Source organism: Nymphaea colorata, chromosome 3, assembly GCF_008831285.2.
Source record: "Nymphaea colorata isolate Beijing-Zhang1983 chromosome 3, ASM883128v2, whole genome shotgun sequence".
Classification (NCBI taxonomy): domain Eukaryota; kingdom Viridiplantae; phylum Streptophyta; class Magnoliopsida; order Nymphaeales; family Nymphaeaceae; genus Nymphaea; species Nymphaea colorata.
Genome location: NC_045140.1, coordinates 5,445,285 through 5,467,221, shown reverse-complemented (window position 1 = coordinate 5,467,221; position 21,937 = coordinate 5,445,285). Strand labels below are relative to the sequence as shown.

Here is a 21,937-nt window from a genome sequence, read left to right as displayed (position 1 = left end):
AAGAATAAATTAATAGCGAATATAACAATAATTACCATATCTATTCCCACGAATAACTCTACCTACCCGCGGTTGACATAAAGACCCTCGGGTTGGAGTTAGAAAGTTTAAAACGTGGAATGTTCCCTATTGACATATTCTTGGCGAAGAAATGCATGCTTAGTCTCAACCTGCCAACTAATGGAAAAAGTAAATTCATATCCACTAGTTCAGATCTAATACACCCACAACTTTGAAATTTGAAGGAATATGTGATGTGATCGAGATACTCTCTCTCTCTTTTCATGCACCGTAATTGGTCTGGTAGAAGGCGCTTATTGGGCGTTTCTTTTTTGGACTCTCGAGTCTACCTTTAGGTGTAGTTAAAAAATTTATATTCTATCATTTAAGATATGTATGTTTCTTTTTAGTAGAGGGTTTCAAGCGGCATAGTGTAGCTGGCCAAACTGAGACAGACTAGTAAAGGTTCAATCATCAATTCGATTCTCATATGTTTTACTTCTTTAATCTGCAAATAGTGAATGTGTGATGCTTAATTGATAGGTATCATGTTCTTCACTCGGAGTTTTAGACCTGAATGATAAGAAGGAAGAAGGAGGACTTCCATAGGAGGGCTTCCACCTTTTTGGGGTACACCATCCCACTCCTCCTCTTCCTTATCCTAATAAAGTTTTAACTACCTTGAGCGGATCACCGTCCAGGTAACTAGGCAAGATATGGTGTTTTAAGAGGATTTACCTGAACAGATGATTGATCTCATCTGTTTTTTTTTTGTTAATAGCATTTATAGACTCGTTCCCACTTAAAAGGATCAGATCACCGGGGGTCTCAACCTTGTAGACTCGGCCAAAAAAATTTTTGGAGTCAGACACAGATAAAAAACTAACACATCTCTTATGAAATTCTATTGTTCACATGATCAAAGAAACTGCCAATGAAATCCTTATCCGTCATCATATGGCTGCGTTTTTTTCTTTTTGGTTTTGAATTAATAATGAATACCAACCTCTTAGAATCTATGTGCAATTTGGCATAAATAAGGCCGCAGCATGGGGCCAGTGCTTGGAGAAAAAGGAAACATGTAGTTCTCATGGACTATTGAATAATACTGCTGCACGTTACTGCTAGTCCATACATACTGGTCTGAGTAATGGATTGGGTTGGGAACTGGGGGGAATGATGGAGTGGGACCTCCTCGTTCTTCTTCATCTTCTGCGAGAAGCCTCGCCCAGTTCATCGTATCTTTGTGTCTTTAACAGCACAAAAGGGAAAAGAAAGAGCTTGCTGGAGAAAAAATTAGTACTAAAGGGAGTTCACATGAAACCCATGTCATCCTCACATCATCAGTGCGGTTGACGGCCTTGACCCGTCTCTCTCACTCTCTCTCTACCTACCTTCTGAGAAACTGAGGCGAATCACAGTTGCATAGTCCTCAATACTACTCCCCATCCCTCTTCTCCACCCACCATCCTCTGTTTCTCTCCTTGCTTAGGCCATCTTCACCTCGTTCACAAACTCTCTCTCTTTCTCTGAGGTAGTCTTGTCTTTGCCTTTTGTTTTGTCTTTCATTAGCGAAAGGGAATTGGTCTTGTTCCGAGGGTGGAAAGTTTCTCATATTTCGGCTATTTGTTTCATTGAAAACTGCATGTTAATTACCCCAGATTCTCGTGCTCTTGCAGGCTTCTTCTGTAGGGTTTACTTGGTCAGATTTTTTTGCTCCCCAACTCTTTCTTTTTATTTCTTTGTCCCTGTCTTTGTTTGCTGTCTTTGAATTTTTGCTTGGAAAGAGTCAACGATTTCGTGTTGGACTTGTTGCTCTCCAACAGCTGCGCGTTTTCTCCATTTCGATTCACCTTGGTGTTGAATTCTGGGGCCTCTAGGACCGATTCAGGTCGAGCAAATGCGTGCTCCCTGTTCTTCGTCCATCCCTCGATGGTACCATGCTCTTGTTTTGCGCTGCGCAATTCGTTAATGGGTAGTTTGAAAGCTTCCTGATACAGAGCAGTTGAATGGTCCGGTTGCAATGATCGAGGGAGATGCAGAGGCGAGCTCCCGGAGGGAAGGTTCTTCCTCCGTTCCTCAGAGGAAAACTTTCTGGAGATCAGTTTCATGGTCTTCGCGCTCTCCGTCTTCCAGCTCTGCTACTGGCGACGGTGAAGGTTTGCCATCGAATTCTGCTTTCGCCGGCGAGATGGGCAAGTCTCCCTTCTCCAGCGGGCTCCCTGCTCCACTTACCCCTCGCTCCCAGCACAGCTCCAAGGCGAGGTCTGCGCTGCCCCCTCTGCAACCACTTTCCATCTCCCGCAGGAGTGTGGACGAATGGCCGAAGGCGGGGTCCGACGATTTAGGCGAGTGGCCTCATCCGCCGACGCCTGGCGCGAGTCTTCGGTCCTATAACATGGCTGGCCTGAATATCGACCTTAATTCTGGTGGCCTTGGCTCAGGGAAGAAAGAGTTTCTGCTTAAGAAGGACAAGATCGCCTTCTTTGACAAGGAGTGCAGTCGGATCGCGGAGCATATCTACTTGGGCAGCGACGCCGTTGCCAAAAATAGGGAAATTCTGAGGCAGAATGGCATCACCCACGTTCTGAACTGCGTTGGATTCGTCTGCCCAGAGTATTTCAAGAAGGATCTCGTCTACAAGACTCTGTGGTTGCAGGATAGTCCTTCCGAGGATATCACCAGCATCCTCTATGATGTCTTTGATTATTTCGAAGACGTAAAGCAGCAGGGTGGAAGAGTTCTAGTCCATTGCTGCCAGGGAGTTTCGCGTTCGACCTCGCTGGTGATTGCCTACCTCATGTGGAAAGACGGGCGGAGCTTTGATGAAGCATTTGAGTATGTGAAATCTGCCCGGCCGACGGCGAATCCAAACGTCGGATTCACTTGCCAGTTGCTGCAATGCCAGAAGAGAGTGCATGCTGCCCCACTTAGTCCGAGCTCAGTGCTCAGAATGTACAGAATGGCTCCTCACTCACCCTACGATCCACTTCATCTGGTGCCCAAGTCTTTGAATCGGCCTGGTGCCCTAGCCCTGGACTCCAGAGGGGCATTTGTTGTTCATGTTCCTTCTGCAATTTATGTGTGGATTGGAAAAGAATGCCATCCTGTAATGGCGAAGGATGCCAAAGCGGTAGCATGTCAAGTCGTTCGTTATGAGCGAGCTCAAGGTTCGGTGGTTATGGTGGAAGAAGGTCGAGAGATGCAAGAATTCTGGGATGCCTTATGCAGTGCTCCTCTATCCGTTGATGATACTGATAGTACAAAAAAGGAAGGACGTGCAGGTGATGCAGTTGAGTCTAAGAGAACTGCAAAGGATCAGGTGGCTCTAGCAATTAAGCTTGGGACCGGTAACAAGAAGGTTCAAGCATATGATGTCGACTACGAGATCTTTCAGAAGGCGCTTTCAGGTGGTGTTGTTCCACCGGTTGGATCTGATACTAAACTTCCTGAAAGGGAAAATGGATGGAGTGCACTTCGGCAGAAGTTCAGCAATGGCAGTGGGAAAGATCTGGTACTTACATCCAGGATGAAGGATAGTGATGCCCCTCCTGCTGAGAGTCCACTGGTTAGAGATTCGGATTCATGCCAGGATAGTTTTGCTGTTGATGCATCTGATCCTTCTTGGGTTCTGCCTTCTCCTACATTGTCACCTGCATCAGTCTTTTCTGATTCAAATACTAGCTTGAATTCCAGCACTTTGTCACCTTCACCTTCACCATCATTTTCACCGTCCATATCAGACTTTGGCAGTTCATCCACGCCTTCTCCTGTTGCATCCACGTGGTCTGATTTCACGTTCATGTCTTCTAGATCACCATCTCCAACTGCACCATTTGATAAGCCATTTCCATTTATAAACCGCTTGGAGCCTGCACCAAAAGCGGTTCCTGGCCCAAATGAAGGACAACCTCTATCTCTAGCCGAGCGCAGAGGAAGTATGTCACCATCTTTGAAGTTGCCCTCATTGGTTCATCATCATCCCCATATTTCTTTAATGAGGTCACGGTCCATTTCTCTACCAGTTTCAGATGAAAAGAAATTAAGTGGAAGCAGTGACAGCATGCTTATATCTGAAGGTCCGGAGAGCTCAAGCAAAAAGGACCATCCATTGGATGCCACAGAAATGGGCAGTGTAACGGAAGTTAATGTTATGCTTGAGAGTTGCAATGACAGCTTGCTCGCGAGAGACTTTCATCTGAAATTGAGTACTTTAGATGGTAGTACTTATTCTAGAAGTTCTAATATGACTGATGCATTACTTGAACGCCAAGACTCTCAAGTTTCTGGTCTCCCGAAAAAACTGACATCTAATGACTCTAAATCATCCATATTCCGGTGGCCTGATCTGCGAAGAGCTGAGGTGCATGGAACTTGCATTCCAGACTCCAATTCAGTTTTTCTTTCGCCAGTGCCAGCCTTAGGAGAGGAGCATATTAAGGTTTTATATGTCTGGGTTGGCAAAAATACTGAGCTTGATAGGTTTCGTAAAATGAACAACAATGATAACACAAGTCCTAAAGAGTTCGACTGGGAGAGATTTAGTAGTGAACTTCTCAAGCAAATGGAACTGCCAAGTCTCATCCATTTACAGGTAACATTAGTTTTTGCAACCTTTCCGTTCATCAGCACTATCTTATAGTTTGTGCAATTGGTGGCCTTTTGATTTTGATTTTGGTTTGTTCTAGAGATTTGCACATTTGGAATGGTTGTCGGTGCTATTTTTTTTTTATTTCTACCATTATGCATTTGTTGTGTGCACTCCAACCAGTATTATTAGGATAGCATGAAGAGCAAGTATGTACTAAGTCGTTGGCCTTCTATAAAGTCAGGTTATTTGGAAATACCGTTCTACAGCATGAAAGTTATAATCTCTTCCGTAGGTTAAAATGATCTCATTGTGTTTAATGGTCTCCTTTTCATCGCCAAAACCTCACGAAGATTCATTTTGAAAATCAGAACTAAATTCTGCTGGCCTAATGCAAAGCACTCCAGAAATGAAATAACTTGAATAAGTTATGTAACAAATCAATACAATGACGTAGAGGGCAGGTTACTTATCAATTAACTGGGATTGTGGTTTATGATCTCAGATATCACAAAATTCATGCTTGAGATTCCAGACTGATGTTTAGGTCATTGAGAAGTGAAAGTTTTGGGGTGAAATGCTGGAAGTAAGGTGCATGCTGGTAACTGCAAAAAGGCACAAGGGTGTTTCTTGGCCAGCATGCCCAGTAGTAAAAGCAGTCTAATTCTTGAAGGTAAGCCAAGCCAATAATATTTTCTTGTGCACTAGAGGTTAGTATACCTCAATTTGTTTTTGGCAGGTTGATTAATCAGAGGCACTGAAGGAAGCATTTAGCCATGAAAGGGTGAGAGGTGAGGTGGACCCCTTTCACATGCTTGGTTTATGATTTTGGCGATAAACACACCTAACTCTTTATTACCTACAGAAATGTCAACTGCATCTACCTAAATCTGACTCCAATTAGTCAGATTCTGTTACAAAAAGTAACTTGTTCTCGCCCTTCCAGATCTAAATGTGATGGTTAATTCGACTAACATAATTTTGAATGGGAACTAACAGATGTGCATACCTTTTCTACCGACTGAAAGGGGAAAAAGGTATAGTGAGTATTTATAGAAGGGTTTATGGTACTAACAAAGGCTCTTCAGTTCAAAAGATTGTCACCATAGATGCATCTCTTCTCATGGATTTTTGGGTCTGCCCGTAACCCTGGCTTCTGAATCAAACATAATGACGGTTAATGGAGAAGAGGGTAACTAGGATGAATAATTTGCATCATTTCAAGGGCATGACAAATAAAATAAGATCTCTTTTGCAGCTGTTTCCCTTATGTTTACTTTGGAGACAACAGGTAGTGATAATCTTCATTCCTAAATCAGGAGTTAAGGTTCCTTTTCGTTACTCTTTTATTTGCTTTTCATCAGTGTGTCTGTTCAGTTCTTTCATAGAGGTGTATGGTTATGAACTTATGATGGTGTGCTTCCAGTTATAATAGCTTGCATTTAATCATTAATTTATTTTTTCTTCCTTTCTTTATTATTTTCAAGAATGATGATGTTGCTACTACCCTAGTCCACCCCCTGTCTATCAGTTCCCACAGTCCACTAATGCCCTTTATAGTTTATACCATAAATTATCATGTATTTGTGATGCTCTCTCTCTCTCTCTCTCTCTCTCTCTCCACCCTTCCCCTTCCCTGCTGAGGGTTCTAAAGATTAGGATATGGTATTAGAATTTCAGTTTCTTTGGCTGTACAATTGAACTAAATCTGAATCTCCCATGTATTTGAGATTTTAGTTTTTCTGACTATGCCAAACTCAATTGAACCGATTTACATCCTCACTTTCTCTGGTGCCCATTGAGTTTTTGGAATGCCTCCTTAAATTAATATGTTTACAGGGTATGTTTTAACATAAAACCAAGTCTGGACTATTGGATCTCAGTTTATGGAATCGATAGACTCCTGATTTGTTCAGTTTTTCTTGTCTTTCACCTATCAACAAAGATTATGAATTTATGATTCCCTTGATTGACACAAGTCTTTCCTGGTCATTTTCTCAACATGGACTTCTAGGGTGTGTAATGTGTATACTTACCATATTCAATTAGATTGAACATTTATTTGTCTTAGGTTAGTTGCAAGATTGGTGTACAATTACAGGAGCCGAATCAACTATGGTGTTCTAACTTGTAGGGGCTTAGTTGCTCATCTTTGATTTTAGGCCTTTAGATGCCAATAATTTTATTGCTGCCTCTTGTCCAATAAGGGTGTGGTACGTATTTTAGCTATCAATATGAAGTGGATATGTCTAAAAGGTCTCTTGATTTTCCTGGCCAATGGTATGTGTTTTCATCATAACTGCTTTTTGTCGAATTGGATTTAAATGAGAAACTTAGGGTTGTAAAGCCAAGGAATCATATTTAATTCTCAGTACCCCAGCAGGGAACTCAATGCTTGGATGCCAAAATGACGAAATACCCCAGGCAATAATCAAGTGAACCCTCCTGCCCCACCCCCCACCCCTTTCCCCTTTTACAGGGACAATTGTAGAAAGGTGAACAAAATCTCTTTTTCAGAAAGACGAATAGACCCCCCACAGAGCCACATGGGGGCTTGTAATACTTGACCACTGATTTCAGTGGTCGACCCAAACATCGACAATGCTCTAGTAAAACCAAGCTAGTTCTTTAGTCTTTGTTGTAACTGTAAATGTTTGAATGTTATCCATAGCCAGAAACTTCATAAGGCTAGCGAGCCAGAAATTTCATAGGCTCTACACTAGCCCTTTATTCTTTTTTCAGAACTGTAGAAGCACTGAATATTATACCTAGCCTGAAATTCACAGCTCACAGTAGTTTCTTGAATTTCCCTGCTACTGATGCCTCTTTTTATTCCAATTGTTCGTTCTGATTTGAAGATTGAAGGACCCTTGTTTGACAGCATTGGCTAGACATATGGTATTGAAAGGCTTGAGATTTTCAAACTTCAGGGAAATTTCTCTGTGAGGAGGATGTCTAACCAAATTATTGGGAAAACTCAATTGTTAACTAGGAGTCATATTGTTTAGTTTACGCACAGGTTAGAGTTCGTCTTTTCTCTGGTCAAAGTAAACCTTTTATTAAAACTGAAGGCGTCATTCTTTTTTGTGCTTTTGTTTTCTCATTGTTGAGTTTTTTCATATATTTTAGATTAAAAGTGGAGAAGAAAGCTTATGTTCTTAAGGTTCATTGATGCAAATGTTGATGATTTTGTTTGTGTTTTGTTTTGAAGGCACTTTAAATTTGTTGCTGAACTTTTTGTGTTACCAAGATTCCTTGGATAGCAGTCATTTTATCTTGAAGTAACACAGGTCCTGTGGTGTCTCACGGATTCTCTGCTTATTTGCTGGTGTTCAATTGAAGTTTTTCTAATCATCTGTTGTACATGAAGCCGTTATTAAATAATTTTCAGGACTCAATCTGATGGCTCTGACCTAGTAGAGGATTTGTGCAGTATTGGTCTGATTATGATCTACAAGAACTTTCTTACTTCATTCTCCCTAAACCATGGATACAAATAGGACGTCTGTCTGTCAAATAGTAGTTCATAAACTGCAAAGGTTTTAATCTATGTAAAATAACAGGCCTTTTTAGATGCAAGAAACAGAAAACCATATACTTGTCTTGTATCATGGCCACTAATATCTTATTAACCTTTTGGCTGTTCTCTGTATATCCAAGAAGATGCATGAAACTTGCCTGTACCATCTCTGATTGTAAATCGTTTAAGTTTTTTCCCCCTTAGTTTAAAACAGAATCCTTCATGGAGCATCAGCATGATGAAATTTAAACTGGAATCTCCTTTTTAAGAACAAGCTTTTGAGTGCCTAGATGAATGTCCATGGGAATCTTGCTCATCTTACTGGCATCACTGAAGCTCATTTTTTCTCTTTCTCCTTTTCTGGTTTTGGTTGCCTCCTCATGCCTTGTAACTGTTTCTGCATGAACAGATAGTCGAAGAGGAAAACGAACCAGAGGAATTCCTAGACCATCTTAAGTCTATCTCATCATCCCACATTGAGGATAGCTGCTGAAGTGAAGAGACCCTGTTTGAACAAAGTCATGGCACCTAGTTATTCTTTGGCCCCTTATGCCCAACAGATCTGCAAGGCCAAGAAATTTAATTATAACGATCTGTTTTCAAAGTGTAAGGCTAATGAGAGCAGATCTGTGTTGACATTTAGTCCCTGAACAGAATCTGTTGAATGCACAGTGTGGGCTTTGTCCAAAGAAGCTGCCGAGTTTGACGGTGAAACAATCACAAGGGCAAAGAAGTTTGTGAAGAAACGGAAGCATACACTATTTCTTCTGTCCTCTGGTGCAATCGAAAAAATAGGTGCAACCAATGCCAAAGGCATTGCGTTGATACAGTGTTTTATAGTATAATAAAAACTTAAATTCGTAGAATGGAGCAAGCCCCTGGCGCACACGATCTCCTGTTCAAATCTTTCTCCGCAATTTCCATTAAATTATGCTTTTATTAAAGTAGTGTCCCACGGCATTGCATCCATTGCGAGGCAAAAGAAGTGAGCAAGCAAGGCAAAAGGTAATCAAGAGGAGCGGAAAAGGATACGGTGATCTAATTGCTACCCTGCAAAATACCTAGACGTTGCTCTGCAACTACTACTAGAATGGGACGCAAAACCAACGCCATGATTTGATTCTCATAAAGCCATTTGCCATAGCTTTCTTTTTCCAATTTTACGAGGGCAGACCACTTGATCGACCAATCGTGCACGAGCTCCACCCACCGTGATGCGAAAGCACAACGCCTTGTCCAATGGATGGGTAAAAGATTATGTAGAGTAAAGCAGAAAATAGCCGTTTTTCCAACCGTGAAGCACAGGTCAAATGCAGCAGTTGGATGGTTAGGTCAGAATACAACTGGCCCGTCTGTTCAAATCGCAGGCAGTAGTTAGGTTGCACTTAATATGATGTGACATACCGTGTGTCCCTTTCAAATTCAGTGTTGTGGTGAGAGAAACGAATTAAACCGCAATGTGAAAAGTAAAAGTCTGACAAAACAGTAAATTCATGGGACCTGCTAAGAATTTAGCTACTGAAAATAGAAGAAGTCACCAATAGGCAATTATATGCTTTCCTACCCACCACGTAAGCAATAACAATCCAGTGTATTCTGACCAGAAATATTTCTGATTTCCATATGGATGGCACTCAGATACGTCATGGCGGTGAACAGAGACACTTCTAGTTAAAAAATACAGCAAGAGCTGACACCTTCGAAGATATACAAGTTGCACCTCAGCTAACGGAAAAAGACGCAAGCTGGACAGATCCATTCGCTTGGCCTGATAATAATTACAAGCGTTTTTTTCAAAGCTGAAACCGAATTTCACACTAACAAAAATAGGCAGCTTCCTTGTTCCATTGCTCACAAACCGATAGTGCTTTCAGCAATTTGTGCACAAAAGTTCCCTTTCGGTGGGGTAAAGAACACATCCATCCCTGTGTACACAACTGAGTGAAGCAAACCTCTAATTAGCCCACAATGCCCAATCAGGAAGCGTAGAAAGATGCACAAACTGAAACCGGGAGAAGATATTTACGCTGCAAGTTATCTACAACCGCATCTTAAATTCTATTCTCCGCTCTCAGGTAGGCGATTGTAGGACCTAATGCGCTTCCCCTCAGGGCCTTATAGGACCACGAGCTTTTGGCTGTTTTTTCCTTCTTTTTACCATTCTCTACTTGCTTCCACAGTTCTGCCTTCTTCTCATTCAAGGCCTGACTAATTTCATCCCAGGATGTCTGCCCCTTTTCTATGCAAACAGAAATATAATAGAGTTGTCAAAACTTTGAATATACAAATAGGAATTTCCTCCTTGATAAGAAAATAGAACATGTGGTCTGTAACATGCATTCACAATGAGGAAACTTAAAATTTGTAACTAATCAGCGATGACAAAAATATGTGCAAAACAAGGAAATGAAACAAATTGATAGTAAACAAAATTCTAGCCAAAAAGCAAAAAGCCAAATGCTTTACAGCAGCATAACCAACAAATCTGTGTATCTGTTAATTACAAGGGAAAAGACACAGACTATCTATATCCCTTTTCATGTTCTAGGATTGAAGGTCCCAACATTTCTGCTGAGGAAGGGAAGAGAAGTACAGCAGATCTCTGGGTTTAGCAGGTGTGAGCACCCATCTGCTAAGAGACTACTATTAATTAATTTGTCCCATAAAAGTGAAGCCACAATCTGCAGGCACATCAGTAAAAAGTTTTGCTGATTTTTTTTTCAAATGTTGGAACAAGATAATGAATGTAGAGTACGGCCATAACCCTTTTTTGGTTCCTAACCAGATTTTCCATTTTTTATCTCTTCATTTATACAGAACAACCTAAGAAAGAATTTTACAGGTCCTCAAGATCTTCCAATAACTCAACCAACATACACTTTGGGAAATGAGAATCCTCATAGACTCAACACTGACAACTGACCAAAAATACTGAACATAGTCGTGACCCAAGTTTACACATGCAGCATACAGTTTCAGAACTTAACATAGTTCCTAAAATGTAACATATTGGCCATATCCAAATGTCATCAATGGGAATGCTAATAAATAACATATTAGAATCAACGAGAAGAAAGTTATTCTTAGGATCCTGACCTAGAGAAGAATTTTACAGGTCCTCAAGAACTTCCAATAACTCAACCAACATACACTTTGGGAAATGAAATCCTTAGAGACTTAACCATGACAACCGACCAAAAATACTGAACATAGTAGTGCGCCCAAGTTTACACGTGCAGCAGATTAAGATTTAAGAACTTAATGTGGTTCCTAAAATGTAAGATATTAGTCATATACAAATGTCTTCAACGGGAATGCCTAAATAAATAACTTAATCAATGAGAAAAAAGTTATTCTTAGGATCCTGATCTAGAGAAGGCTAATCATTCATTATCAATTCCCAAATCTATTATTTTAACTAGCGGAACATCAAACTTAAACACTCAAGATCAGTAAATGTTCAAGAAACGAATTGCACCTTGTATCATGGTTTGGTTCTGTTCATCTCCAGAGATCTTTGTGACCAAATCCCTTTTTTGGATACTTGATGGAATTCCAACACCATTCATTTCACCAGCAGCACATATTGGTAACTTATTTCCTTTCTCATGGTAAAGAATGCGGGCATCAACCAGCGATCTGAACTCTATCTAGTACATGAAGCATAGACATTAAGCAAGCGAAACACCCACATTACATCCACAAAGAGATTTTAAGTACCTCCAATGAACCATCTTCTTTATAAAGGGAGGCATCTACTGAATACTCGTCTGGGGTCTCTTCTTGATTATGATGAACGGAAACAGGATAACCTGGAACAGGTACTAATGTAACTACACTGGATTCTGGATTGTAAGAAGACACCTTTCCAACCTGCACCAAGAAATAACCCTGTACTCTTGCAGACACAGTCCCCAATTTATAAAAATAAGAAATTCCTAATAGCATTATACCCGAAAAGGGGAGAGCTCAGGGCACCACGAAGAAGATAACTCTATCAGTCGGTATGCAATGATGTCATTTTCCTACATCAAAAAATAAGCAGCCACTGTTAATTCTATCGCCCTTCTGTTTATGGCACAATAACAGAAAGAAAGTGGGTGAGAGAACAAATTGAAGAGAGAGAAAAAGACAAAATCATTTAAATATTAACCATGAGAAATGTGATTATAGATAAAGAGTTATACCAGATACTGCTATTATGCTTGGTCAGTGAAAAAAAAAAATTAAAACACTACCCCTTAACAGCCTGCATATCTAAGCCAAATGGCAGTACATGAGCAGATTCGCCTCCAACACAACACCCAACTCGACCAAGATGAGTCAGGTGCTGCTAACTGCACTCACGTTCTCTTTCTTCTCATTCTCTTTCCTTTTTCTTTCTTCCTCCTTTTTCCTTAAACACACAACCCCCACCGCCACCCCCCCCCCCCCCCCCCCCGGCTCTTCCCTCCCATCTCTCTCTCTCTCTCTCACAAAAGCGCACACATATTGTCCCTTTAAAGGACCATCCAGGTCATGGCCTGTCAGCCTTTAAAAAGGATGTTCAGGCCTGGCGTTCTTCAAATAGGACTACCATAAGGTCCCATTGGTTAAAAAAATCTTTATTTTATTCATAATAAAACTTTGAATTAGATTAAAGTAACTTTAATAAAAAAAATTATTTAAAAATGTAGACATTAAAGTTCAAACTGTTAAATAAATATATATATATATACAAAGAAACACCCTCCCCCCCCCCTTTGCTGCACCCACACGAATTTTTTTTTTAATATTGCCATATCCGAACCCGCAATCCACAACTGTATTATTTAGCTGCATGTTAATAACAGAAGCCCCATGTGCTTAACTTGTCATTGGTCTTCACAATCCAAGATTACCATAGCTTTTCCTTCAAAAATCAAGCATCTCCCTTTTAATGTCACATGGTTGTAGCCTTGTAGTTGTAGGTGCTCAAAAAGCTTGGTATGGTCACTTATGTGTACAGTTTCTTGACAGACATACTCAAAAACTGCAGAACCGACTCTTCATGTGTTTCCTGAATCTATATATGATATATATGCCTACAAAAGGACGTGATCTAAAGTTGTTCCTATGTTTTTGAGTATAGGAGATTACATCCATATGGTCAGAAAACACCGGCAAATCTGTTACTGTTACAACTTATATGGTTAGGAGCCTATTTGAGCATGACTCTCTCTCTCTCTCTCTCTCTCTCTCTCTCTCTCTCGCCCTCACACACACACACACACACCCTGCAATAGAGCTGAAACACATACCTGTTTGTGTATGCACGTCCATGAACACATGGTTTGCATGTCCATGTGTATTGTTAGGAAATAAGATATCTTGTTGATATCATAGCTAGGTTAGGTTTTACATTTTTTACATTTTATTTTTCTTATGTATTTTATTCTTTCTTTTATTTTTCTTTTTTTTTTCTTTTTTGTTTTCCCTTTGTTCTAGCCGTTGGGACCTGGGAGTTCCAACGGCTCTTTTATGAGCCGTTGGAACCTCCAACGGCTAGAACAGCCCTCTCTTCTTTCTCTCCTTCACTCTTATTTCTTATATATATTCTTGAGCTGCCTCTTGTATAAAGTATGCTGTTTTACACAGCCATTGAGTATTCATTCAATAAGATTGATATCTTTTCAAGTGGCCTTAGTGCCTTTTTCTATCATATTCTTCTAGTCACATTTATATAGTATTAGAGCCATTGGGCTGCATGTTTGAGAGTTTTAGGAGCTGCTTTTTTGCTGTTTATGCTATTGGACTGTTGAAGAAAAATTTCAAAAGAGGCCATTGCTGTTGATCGTCATTACTTGAAGATCTTCTTGTTGCTGCTCACCAACTGTTTGGTGAAATTTCTAGAAGGACTTACTCTTTGTTTCTCTTGGAGATTGTTACTTAAAATCTTGTTCTTATGGAGGACTCCAAAGTCTCGATCGAAGGAGGAAGTTATCATGCTTCGTACAAGCTCGATGGAACCAACTACACTCTATGGGCAAAATGCTTGGAGATGCATATCAAAGGGAAATACTTATGGGGCTTCATAAGAGGTACGTCTACCCCTCCTCTCTCAAGTTGACCAAAATTGAAAATGGAGTTGAGAAAGACTTGAATGAAGAAGAGAGACAAAATGCCATGGATGAATACTATAAAAGATTATATGCTTGGGAAGCCAAAAACTCTAGAATTAAAGAATGGATTTACGAAAGTATAGAACCTAGAATTGCCCAAAATCTCATGTATTATGAAAGAGCAAGTGAAGTTTGGGAATATCTCAAGGAAATGTTTACCCAAAAAGATATGGCCCGAAAATATCTCTTGATTCAAAAAGCCCAAAGTATCAAGCAAGGTGAGAATAATGTTAGAGATTATTTTATGGAAATATCTAGTGTATGGAATGGGTTGGATCAACTTACTCCCAAACTAGAATTGGATTGTAAGTGTCATGAGATTAGAAGAGAAGAAGTCGATGAATTTAGGTTTTTTCAATTTCTTCAAGGTCTACGACCCGAATTTGAACAAATTAGGTCAGCCCTACTTTCTTTAGCCTCTCCTCCATCCATTCATGAACTTCTTACGAAGTTAAGCGGTGAAGAAACTAGAATGAAATTATCCAAAGAATTGGATAGTGTTCTTATTTCCAAACAAGAAGAAGAGAAGTTTTAGCCGCCTCTAGACCCGGGAACAACATCAAATCCTTTAGATCTCCTCACTTTAAAAACCAAAATAGAAGGGAATTTAAGGTTGTTTGCCACTTTTGTCATGAACCGGGTCACATTAGACTTAGTTGTCCAAAGTTGAACAACAATGAAGGACAACCACGAAACTATGGAGAAAATCTTTTCAAAGGAGGAGCTTCATATCCTCAGGGTGCGTTTGAAGCACAGGGAAAAATTTAACGTGGTAAATTTTCCTGACAAATTTTTCTGGAAAAAATTTCAAGATCAAATTTAACCATCTTCCGATTTGAGGTCATGTTTGATGCACAGGAAGAAATTAACGTGGTAAATTTCACCATGTACGTTTGTTAGATGCAAAAAAAATTTAACCTCATTGAGGGAGCTTCACTCCAAAATTTGTATAAAATCGTAAAAGTCTCCAAAAATCACCAAATTTGGTCACCAGCAAGCCAACATTCTCAGGATTGAACGCCCCAAATTTGAGTCAAATCCAAGTAGTCTAAGGCCAACTCGTTGAGTCTTGAAGATTCGGTTCACCTGTCGCCTGTTTCCGCCATTCTCAGGATTGGACGCCGCCAATTTCCGCCATATTCCGGCCATCGCATCCAGATTCGCTATCCGTCGTCCGATCATCCTCAAATTTGGTGGATAGGATCGTATGGATGTCACGGATCGAATGGCACCGGAATCAGTTTGATCCAACGGTCCGATCGCCGGTAAAGTCGCCGGAAACACAGATTGGTCGGCGGAATAGCAGGACAGAATCTGTTACGACTTTCGGAGGCGGTAACTCGCTCTATACTGGGCCGATCATCCTCAAATTTGGTGGAGATGATCGTATGGATGTTACGGATCGAATGGCACCGGAATCAGTTTGATCCAATGGTCCGATCGCCGGCAAAGTTGCCGGAAACACAGACTGGTCGGCGGAATAGCAGGACAGAAGCTGTTGCGACTTTCGGAGGCCGTAGCTCGCTCTATACTGGGCCAATCGTCGCGATTTCACCTCCTTTGGAAAGATCTCTTCGAGAGGAATCTATCAACACCCAAAGCCCCAAAAGTTAACCACGATTGAACTGTAGATCATAGCTGAAACTATCTCAAGCTTAGTTAGGCCTGTTCACGGTGAGAAGGCAACGGTGAGAGCTGGTGCGACGGTGAGAGCTGGTGCGACGGTGGGAAGCTGGTGGGACGGTGAGTGCTGGTGCGACGGTGAGAACTGGTGCGAGGGTGAGAAGGCGAGCTGCGAGGGTGAGAAGGTGAGTTGTGAGGGGTTGGTGTTTTGTCAGTCGGGGGAGGTTGTCGAGCGGGTGGAATTCCACCCGCTTGAAAGTCCGAGGTCGGAGCTCGGACTCTTGAGCGGGTGGAATTCCACCCGCTCCTTTTTGCAAAAAACGGGGTGAATTTCACCCCGTTTGATGCAGTTTTTGTCGGGCGGGTGAAATTTCACCCGTCCGTACGAATTTTTCCGAAAATTTTGATTTCAACCGGTGCATCAAACGCACCCTCAAGGAAGGCAACACAACCATGGAAGTGGAACTTTATATTCACAAGGTGGGCAATCCAACAATAGTCAATTTGACCAAAGGAAGGTTGCAAATGTAGCAAATGAAGGATGTGATCTTTCATCAATCTCCACAACGTTGAATCAAATCATTCGGTGCTTCAACCTATGATCAAGGAGTCAAATCTCAGAGCACTAACAACAACGGCATCCACCTCCAACACTCCCGGTATGTTTCCTTGGCTTTTAGATTCCGGTGCATCTTTGCATATGACACCAAATATATCAGCTTTGACCAATTTTGAACAAGCAAGAAAAGAATCCAATGTAGTTACCATCGATGGAACATCTTTGAATGTTAAGGGGATTGGGGATTTTGAAAAAGAATTTGGAAAACAAAAGTTCTTTGTTCCAAAAGTTAGTTACGTTCCTAGAGTTAATCTTAACTTACTTTCTGTATCTCAAATTTCATATCTTGGTTTTGACATTGTTTTCTCATCAAATAAATGTTTGGTGCAGGATCACCAAACCGGGAGATTGATTGGGGAAGGTTTTAGAAAAGGAGACCTTTACTACATGGACAATTTATGTATCCCCAAGGAAAAGTTTTGTCACTATGTGAAAAATGTGGATATCAATGTTTGGCATCAAAGATTAGGTCATCCAAACATTAGAAAATTGTCTATGATGAGTCCTACAAGGATGTTTGTATTGAGAATTTCAAATGTAATGATTGTATACATGAAAAAGTGAAATCTTTATCTTCTAGACAAAGAAGCTTCTTTTCCTCTTTTCCCTTTGAACTTGTTCATTCCAATGTGTGGGGACCCTCTCCTATCAAGTCAAAAGGAGGGCTATCGTATTATGTGATATCTGTTGATGATTTCACTAAATATTGTTGGATATATTTCTTAAGATACAAATCTGAGGTTTTTGACATGTTCAAAAATTTTCATAACTTAGTACAAACACAGTTTAATGCTAAATTAAAAATTCTAAGGACTGATTCTGGAGGAGAATACATTTCAAATGAGTTCAAAAGATATTTAGAAAACTATGGAATAGTCCATCAAAAATCTTGTCCAAGAACACCTCAACAAAATGGACTTTCTGAAAGACAACATAGGCACATAATTGGAACAACTAGAAATTTTCTTATTGCCAAAAATGTGCCTAAAAACTTTTGGGCCGAAACAGCCCTAGCCTCTGTATATCTCATAAATAGAATGCCTTCAAAAGCTTTAAATAATACAACCCCTTTTGAAAAATTATTCAAATATGAACTTGATTTCAAAAAGCTTCGTGTTTTTGGTTGCAAATGTTTTGTTCTTAATGACAAGGCTGATAAAACTAAGTTCAAAAGTTATTGAGTGTGTTTTCATTGGTTATTCTGAAACACAAAAAAGCTACAAATGTTATGACCCAGTCAAAGACAAGATCATAGTTTCAAGAAATGTAAAGTTTTGTGAAGACGAAAATGGATTCAAAACTTGTGGAAAATCACAACACAACAATGATTATTCCTTTTTTATTTAAGTATCTCTCTCAATGTGATGATGAAATGCATGAAGTTGATGATAGTAACACTTATGATAATGATAGTGGAGTAGCCAAGGATATAATCACATATCATAGAAGAAACCAGCAACAAGATGTTGGTGAAGGAGAACATCATGAGACTATTGATCTCCAACTAACTCCACAAAGTGAAGAAAACCATAGAAGATCCATTAGAAATGTAAGACAACCCAATAAGTTTGTGTCATATGAGACTTTTACCCCAACTCATAGAGCTAGAATTAATGTCATTCACTCCCATTTTGAACCTTCTACTTTTAATAAAGTCTCCAAATATATTGAGTGGAAGAATGTCATGTTAGAAGAATTAGATGCCTTGAGAAAAGCCCAAACTTGAGAAATACAAGACTTACCTATAGGAAAAAAGACTATTGGATGCAAGTAGGTTTACAAGGTGAAGACTAGAAGTGATGGATCTCTAGAAAGATATAATGTGAGGCTTGCTGCAAAAGGTTATACACAAGAATATGGTATTGACTACGAGGAAACTTTTGCCGTTATAGCTAGAATGACTATTGTTAGGGCTTTTATTGCTTTAGCATCCATTAAAAACTGAAACATCTATCAAATGGATGTTAAAAATGTCTTTTTAAATGGAGATCTTATGGAAGAAGTTTATATAAAAGTACCACATGGTTTGTCTTTGTCTATTCCACAAGGAAAAGTTCTTAGACTTAAGAAGGCTCTTTATGGCCTCAAACAAGCTCCTAAAGTTTGGTTTGACCGTTTTAACTCTGTTATTTCTGATTATGGATTTCATTCATGTTTAACTGACATTGCCTTGTTTGTTAAGAATACTAATGCAGGTATCATAATCCTCTTATTGTATGTTGATGACATGACAGATAGTGATAAGGAAAGTATTAAAGAATGTAAGAAATTACTACAAAAAACTTTTGAAATGAAAGATTTAGGTTTTCTAACATATTTCTTGGGTATTGAGGTTGCATATTCTACTAGAGGATATTTTTTGTCACAAACTAAGTTTGCTGCAGAGATCATTGCTAAATCAGGCATAACAAATGATAAGGTCACACAAACTCCTGAAGCAGTAGGAATCAAAATGAAGATTGATGATGGAGTTCCACTTACCAATCCCACTCCTTACCGACAGCTTATGGGCTCCTTAATGTATCTTAGCATCACTCGGCCTGACATTGCTCATGCAGTTCATACTGTGAATCAATTTCAACATGCTCCATCAACCGTTCATATGGGAGTTGTTCTTCTTATCATTATATACATTAAGGGAACAATAAATAAGGGAGTATTTATGTCTTCCTCTTCCTCCTTAAACTTGATTGTTTATATTGATGTTGATTGAGGAGGAGGTCCAAATGATAGACACTCAACTACTGGTTTTTGTGTTTTTTTTAGGGGAATCACTAGGCCTGGGCGTCGGGCCGGGCTACCACTGGGTACCCGGCCCGGGTCCGAGCCCGATGGTGCGGCCCTGCCCGGCCCGTCCCCCATGCTCCTCCTCCTCCTCCTCCCATCCCCCATCCTCCGCCTCTCCTTCTTTCCCTTTCCCCCCTCCGCCTCTCCTTCTTCCCCCTTCCCCCCCTCCGCCTCTCCTTCTTCCCCCTTCCCCCCCTCCACCTCCACCTCCTCCCCCTCTCCTTCTTCCCCCTTCCCCCCATCGGACTGGGCCCAGGCCGAGTCTTACTAGGCCGGGTCTTACCAGGCCCGGCCCGATGCCCACCCCTAGGAATCACTCATATCATGGAAGTGCAAGAAACAACAGAAAGTCTCTATCCTCTACTGAAGCTGAATATCGAGCTATGGCTTCTACAACTATGAAAATTGTCTGGCTTCGTCAAATGCTCCTTGATATGAGAACAAGAATAGAAGAACCCATTGATTTGTGTTGCGACAACAAGAGTTTCTATCTACATTGCCAAGAATCAAACATTTCATGAACGAACAAAGCATATAGAAATGATTGTCACTATGTTCGTGAAGAATTTTTGAAGAAGACTATCAAGCTTCCGTATGTCTCCTCTAAGTTCCAGCTGGCTGATTTGTTCACAAAGCCTTTATGTTCTCCTAGATTCAACTTTCTTTTAGATAAACTTTTGGTGATAGCACCGTAAGTTTAAGGAAGGTGTTAGGAAATAAGATATCTTGTTGATATCATAGCTAGGTTAGATTTTACATTTTTTACATTTTATTTCTCTTCTTATGTATTTTATTCTTTCTCTTATTTTTTCTTTTCTTTTTCTTTTCTGTTTTCCCTTTGTTCTAGCCGTTGGGACCTGGGAGTTCCAACGGCTCTTTTATGAGCCGTTGGAACCTCCAACGGCTAGAACAGCCCTCTCTTCTTTCTCTCCTTCACTCTTATTTCTTATATATATTCTTGAGCTGCCTCTTGTATAAAGTATGTTGTTTTACACCCATTGAGTATTCATTCAATAAGATTGATATCTTTTGCCTTTTTCTATCATATTCTTCTTTAGTGACTATTATAGTCGCATTTATAGTGTATATGCATGCATGCACAAGGGTAAAAGTTTAGCATTGATGCATGGATGATACTATTGAGGTCAAAACCACATTTGCATTCAATCAACAGTTTCATTGTTAATAGAATCTCAAAAGATCTAAAATAAAAGAAAACAAGAGACAATAAAAAGGTAATGGAGCAATAGGTCTTCTATTTCTTGCAAAAACAGAAGTCCGTGGTCAAATTTTTTGAATATAAAATATACACCAAAGATAGAACTTAAAATATTCCGGTAACATCAAGAACATCATGACTTTTTTGTGATAAAATATTTTCTACGATATTTTTGCAAGTATTGTAACAATTGCTGATGAAATTAATTTGTTACTTAAAGTAAATAAAACTAAACATAAGCCCCACAAGTTAGTCGCTCGTGATGTACAAAGAACTTGCAAATCATAGAGCTTGCACATGACATTGCTTCCTTTAAAGAGTGCCATTGCTTCCTTTAAAGAGTACCACACAACTCATGAGTCACAGTATCATACCAAAGTAACTAACTGCACAGAAAATATAACAATGCATCAGCAAGAATCAAAGTTTCAACTGTCACGCTATAAAAGCTTCAAGCTTTCTTTTAATTTTCAATTTTTTTTTACAGCTTTGCCACTTCTAGAAAATCAAAAAGAACAAGCTTTAAGAAAAGGTTTTTTTTCCCTAAGAAATGACACTCTTTTTTCGTGTGACAACCTAGCTATATTATCACATGAAATTCATTTTGGTGATAAATTGAAAATTTGGTGATACTTTATGGGGAAAAAAAATCGGCGATAAAAAGGGAATAAATTGAAGATTTTGATGGTTATATATATATATATATATATATATATATATATATATATATAAAATTTTTATTTAAAGATGTACAGTGGTCCATATTCGGTTGATACACACTGATTATGACAACAGAACATTTAAAAGGGTGTTAAACACACTTGACTGTAAGGTTGACGATTTCCTTCCCAAAACCTATTAGGTAGTGTTGAACAAGAAAAGTTTTATGTTTTAGGAGGTTCCTTGTAATATTAAAGAGTTATAAGATCTCTTTAATATTTTCCTTATTTTCCATTGAGTTATTTTGTAAATCCCTTTTTACCCTAATCTCTTTTATAAGAGAGATGAGGGTTATCGTAAGAAGAGGTTCTGAAGGTTCAATCTCACGGCAGCTTCTCTCTCTCACTCTCTTCTTCTCCGCTGCAACATGGTATCAGAGCTACGGACGTGACTGGAGACTTGAAGCACACAGCCAGCGCGCGGACGTGACGCACACCGTCGGCGATCCTCCGTCTCCTTTCAGGCTTGATCTCTTCTACTTCCTCCGTCTTCTTTCTCCTTCATCTCTCGCCTGTTCTAGTTGCTGTTTTCCAGCAACGGAACAGTGTGGAGGAGTCTATTCACGCTAGGACAGATGCGTGAATAGACTCCAGCCGTGGATTTTTCAGAAGTATATATAGTATTGCAGCTGTGTGGGAGTCTGCGCTGATTAATCGCCTATGGTTTGATATGTTATATGATCAACGCAGCCAAGTGGAGGACTGCTATCTATGACGTCTAT

The 21,937-nt window shown here is 39.8% G+C and overlaps 2 protein-coding genes across 5 annotated transcripts in view; one reads left to right on the top strand and one right to left on the bottom strand.

The window, feature by feature from the left end:
• The first annotated feature begins 1,134 nt into the window (after positions 1 to 1,134).
• Positions 1,135 to 8,974, top strand: LOC116250066 (protein-tyrosine-phosphatase MKP1-like). 2 transcript variants are annotated; one of them, XM_031623422.2, is made up of 2 exons: positions 1,135 to 4,594; positions 7,800 to 7,986. In XM_031623422.2, the coding sequence occupies exons 1-2, from the start codon at positions 2,024 to 2,026 to the stop codon at positions 7,806 to 7,808; spliced, it is 2,580 nt and encodes an 859-aa protein (XP_031479282.1). In that variant the 5' UTR covers positions 1,135 to 2,023; the 3' UTR covers positions 7,809 to 7,986. The 2 variants fall into 2 exon arrangements, with proteins under 2 accessions (XP_031479282.1, XP_031479281.1); XM_031623421.2 differs by lacking the exon at positions 7,800 to 7,986 and adding an exon at positions 8,518 to 8,974 and having other exon boundaries at positions 1,138 to 4,594.
• Positions 8,975 to 9,618: 644 nt separating this feature from the next.
• The window catches only part of LOC116250905 (coilin), a 33,091-nt gene continuing 20,772 nt past the window's right edge, over positions 9,619 to 21,937 (bottom strand). For 2 of the 3 annotated variants that reach the window (XM_031624891.2, XM_031624892.2), the window contains exons 11-15: positions 12,062 to 12,133; positions 11,829 to 11,981; positions 11,587 to 11,758; positions 10,135 to 10,347; positions 9,619 to 10,045 (exon numbers count right to left, since the gene is read on the bottom strand). In XM_031624891.2, the coding sequence (XP_031480751.1) occupies positions 10,160 to 10,347; positions 11,587 to 11,758; positions 11,829 to 11,981; positions 12,062 to 12,133 (585 nt within the window). In that variant the 3' untranslated portion in view covers positions 9,619 to 10,045; positions 10,135 to 10,159. Of the gene's footprint in view, positions 10,046 to 10,134; positions 10,348 to 11,586; positions 11,759 to 11,828; positions 11,982 to 12,061; positions 12,134 to 21,937 lie in introns of those variants that run through there. The other variant, XR_004171543.2, reaches the window with a different exon arrangement.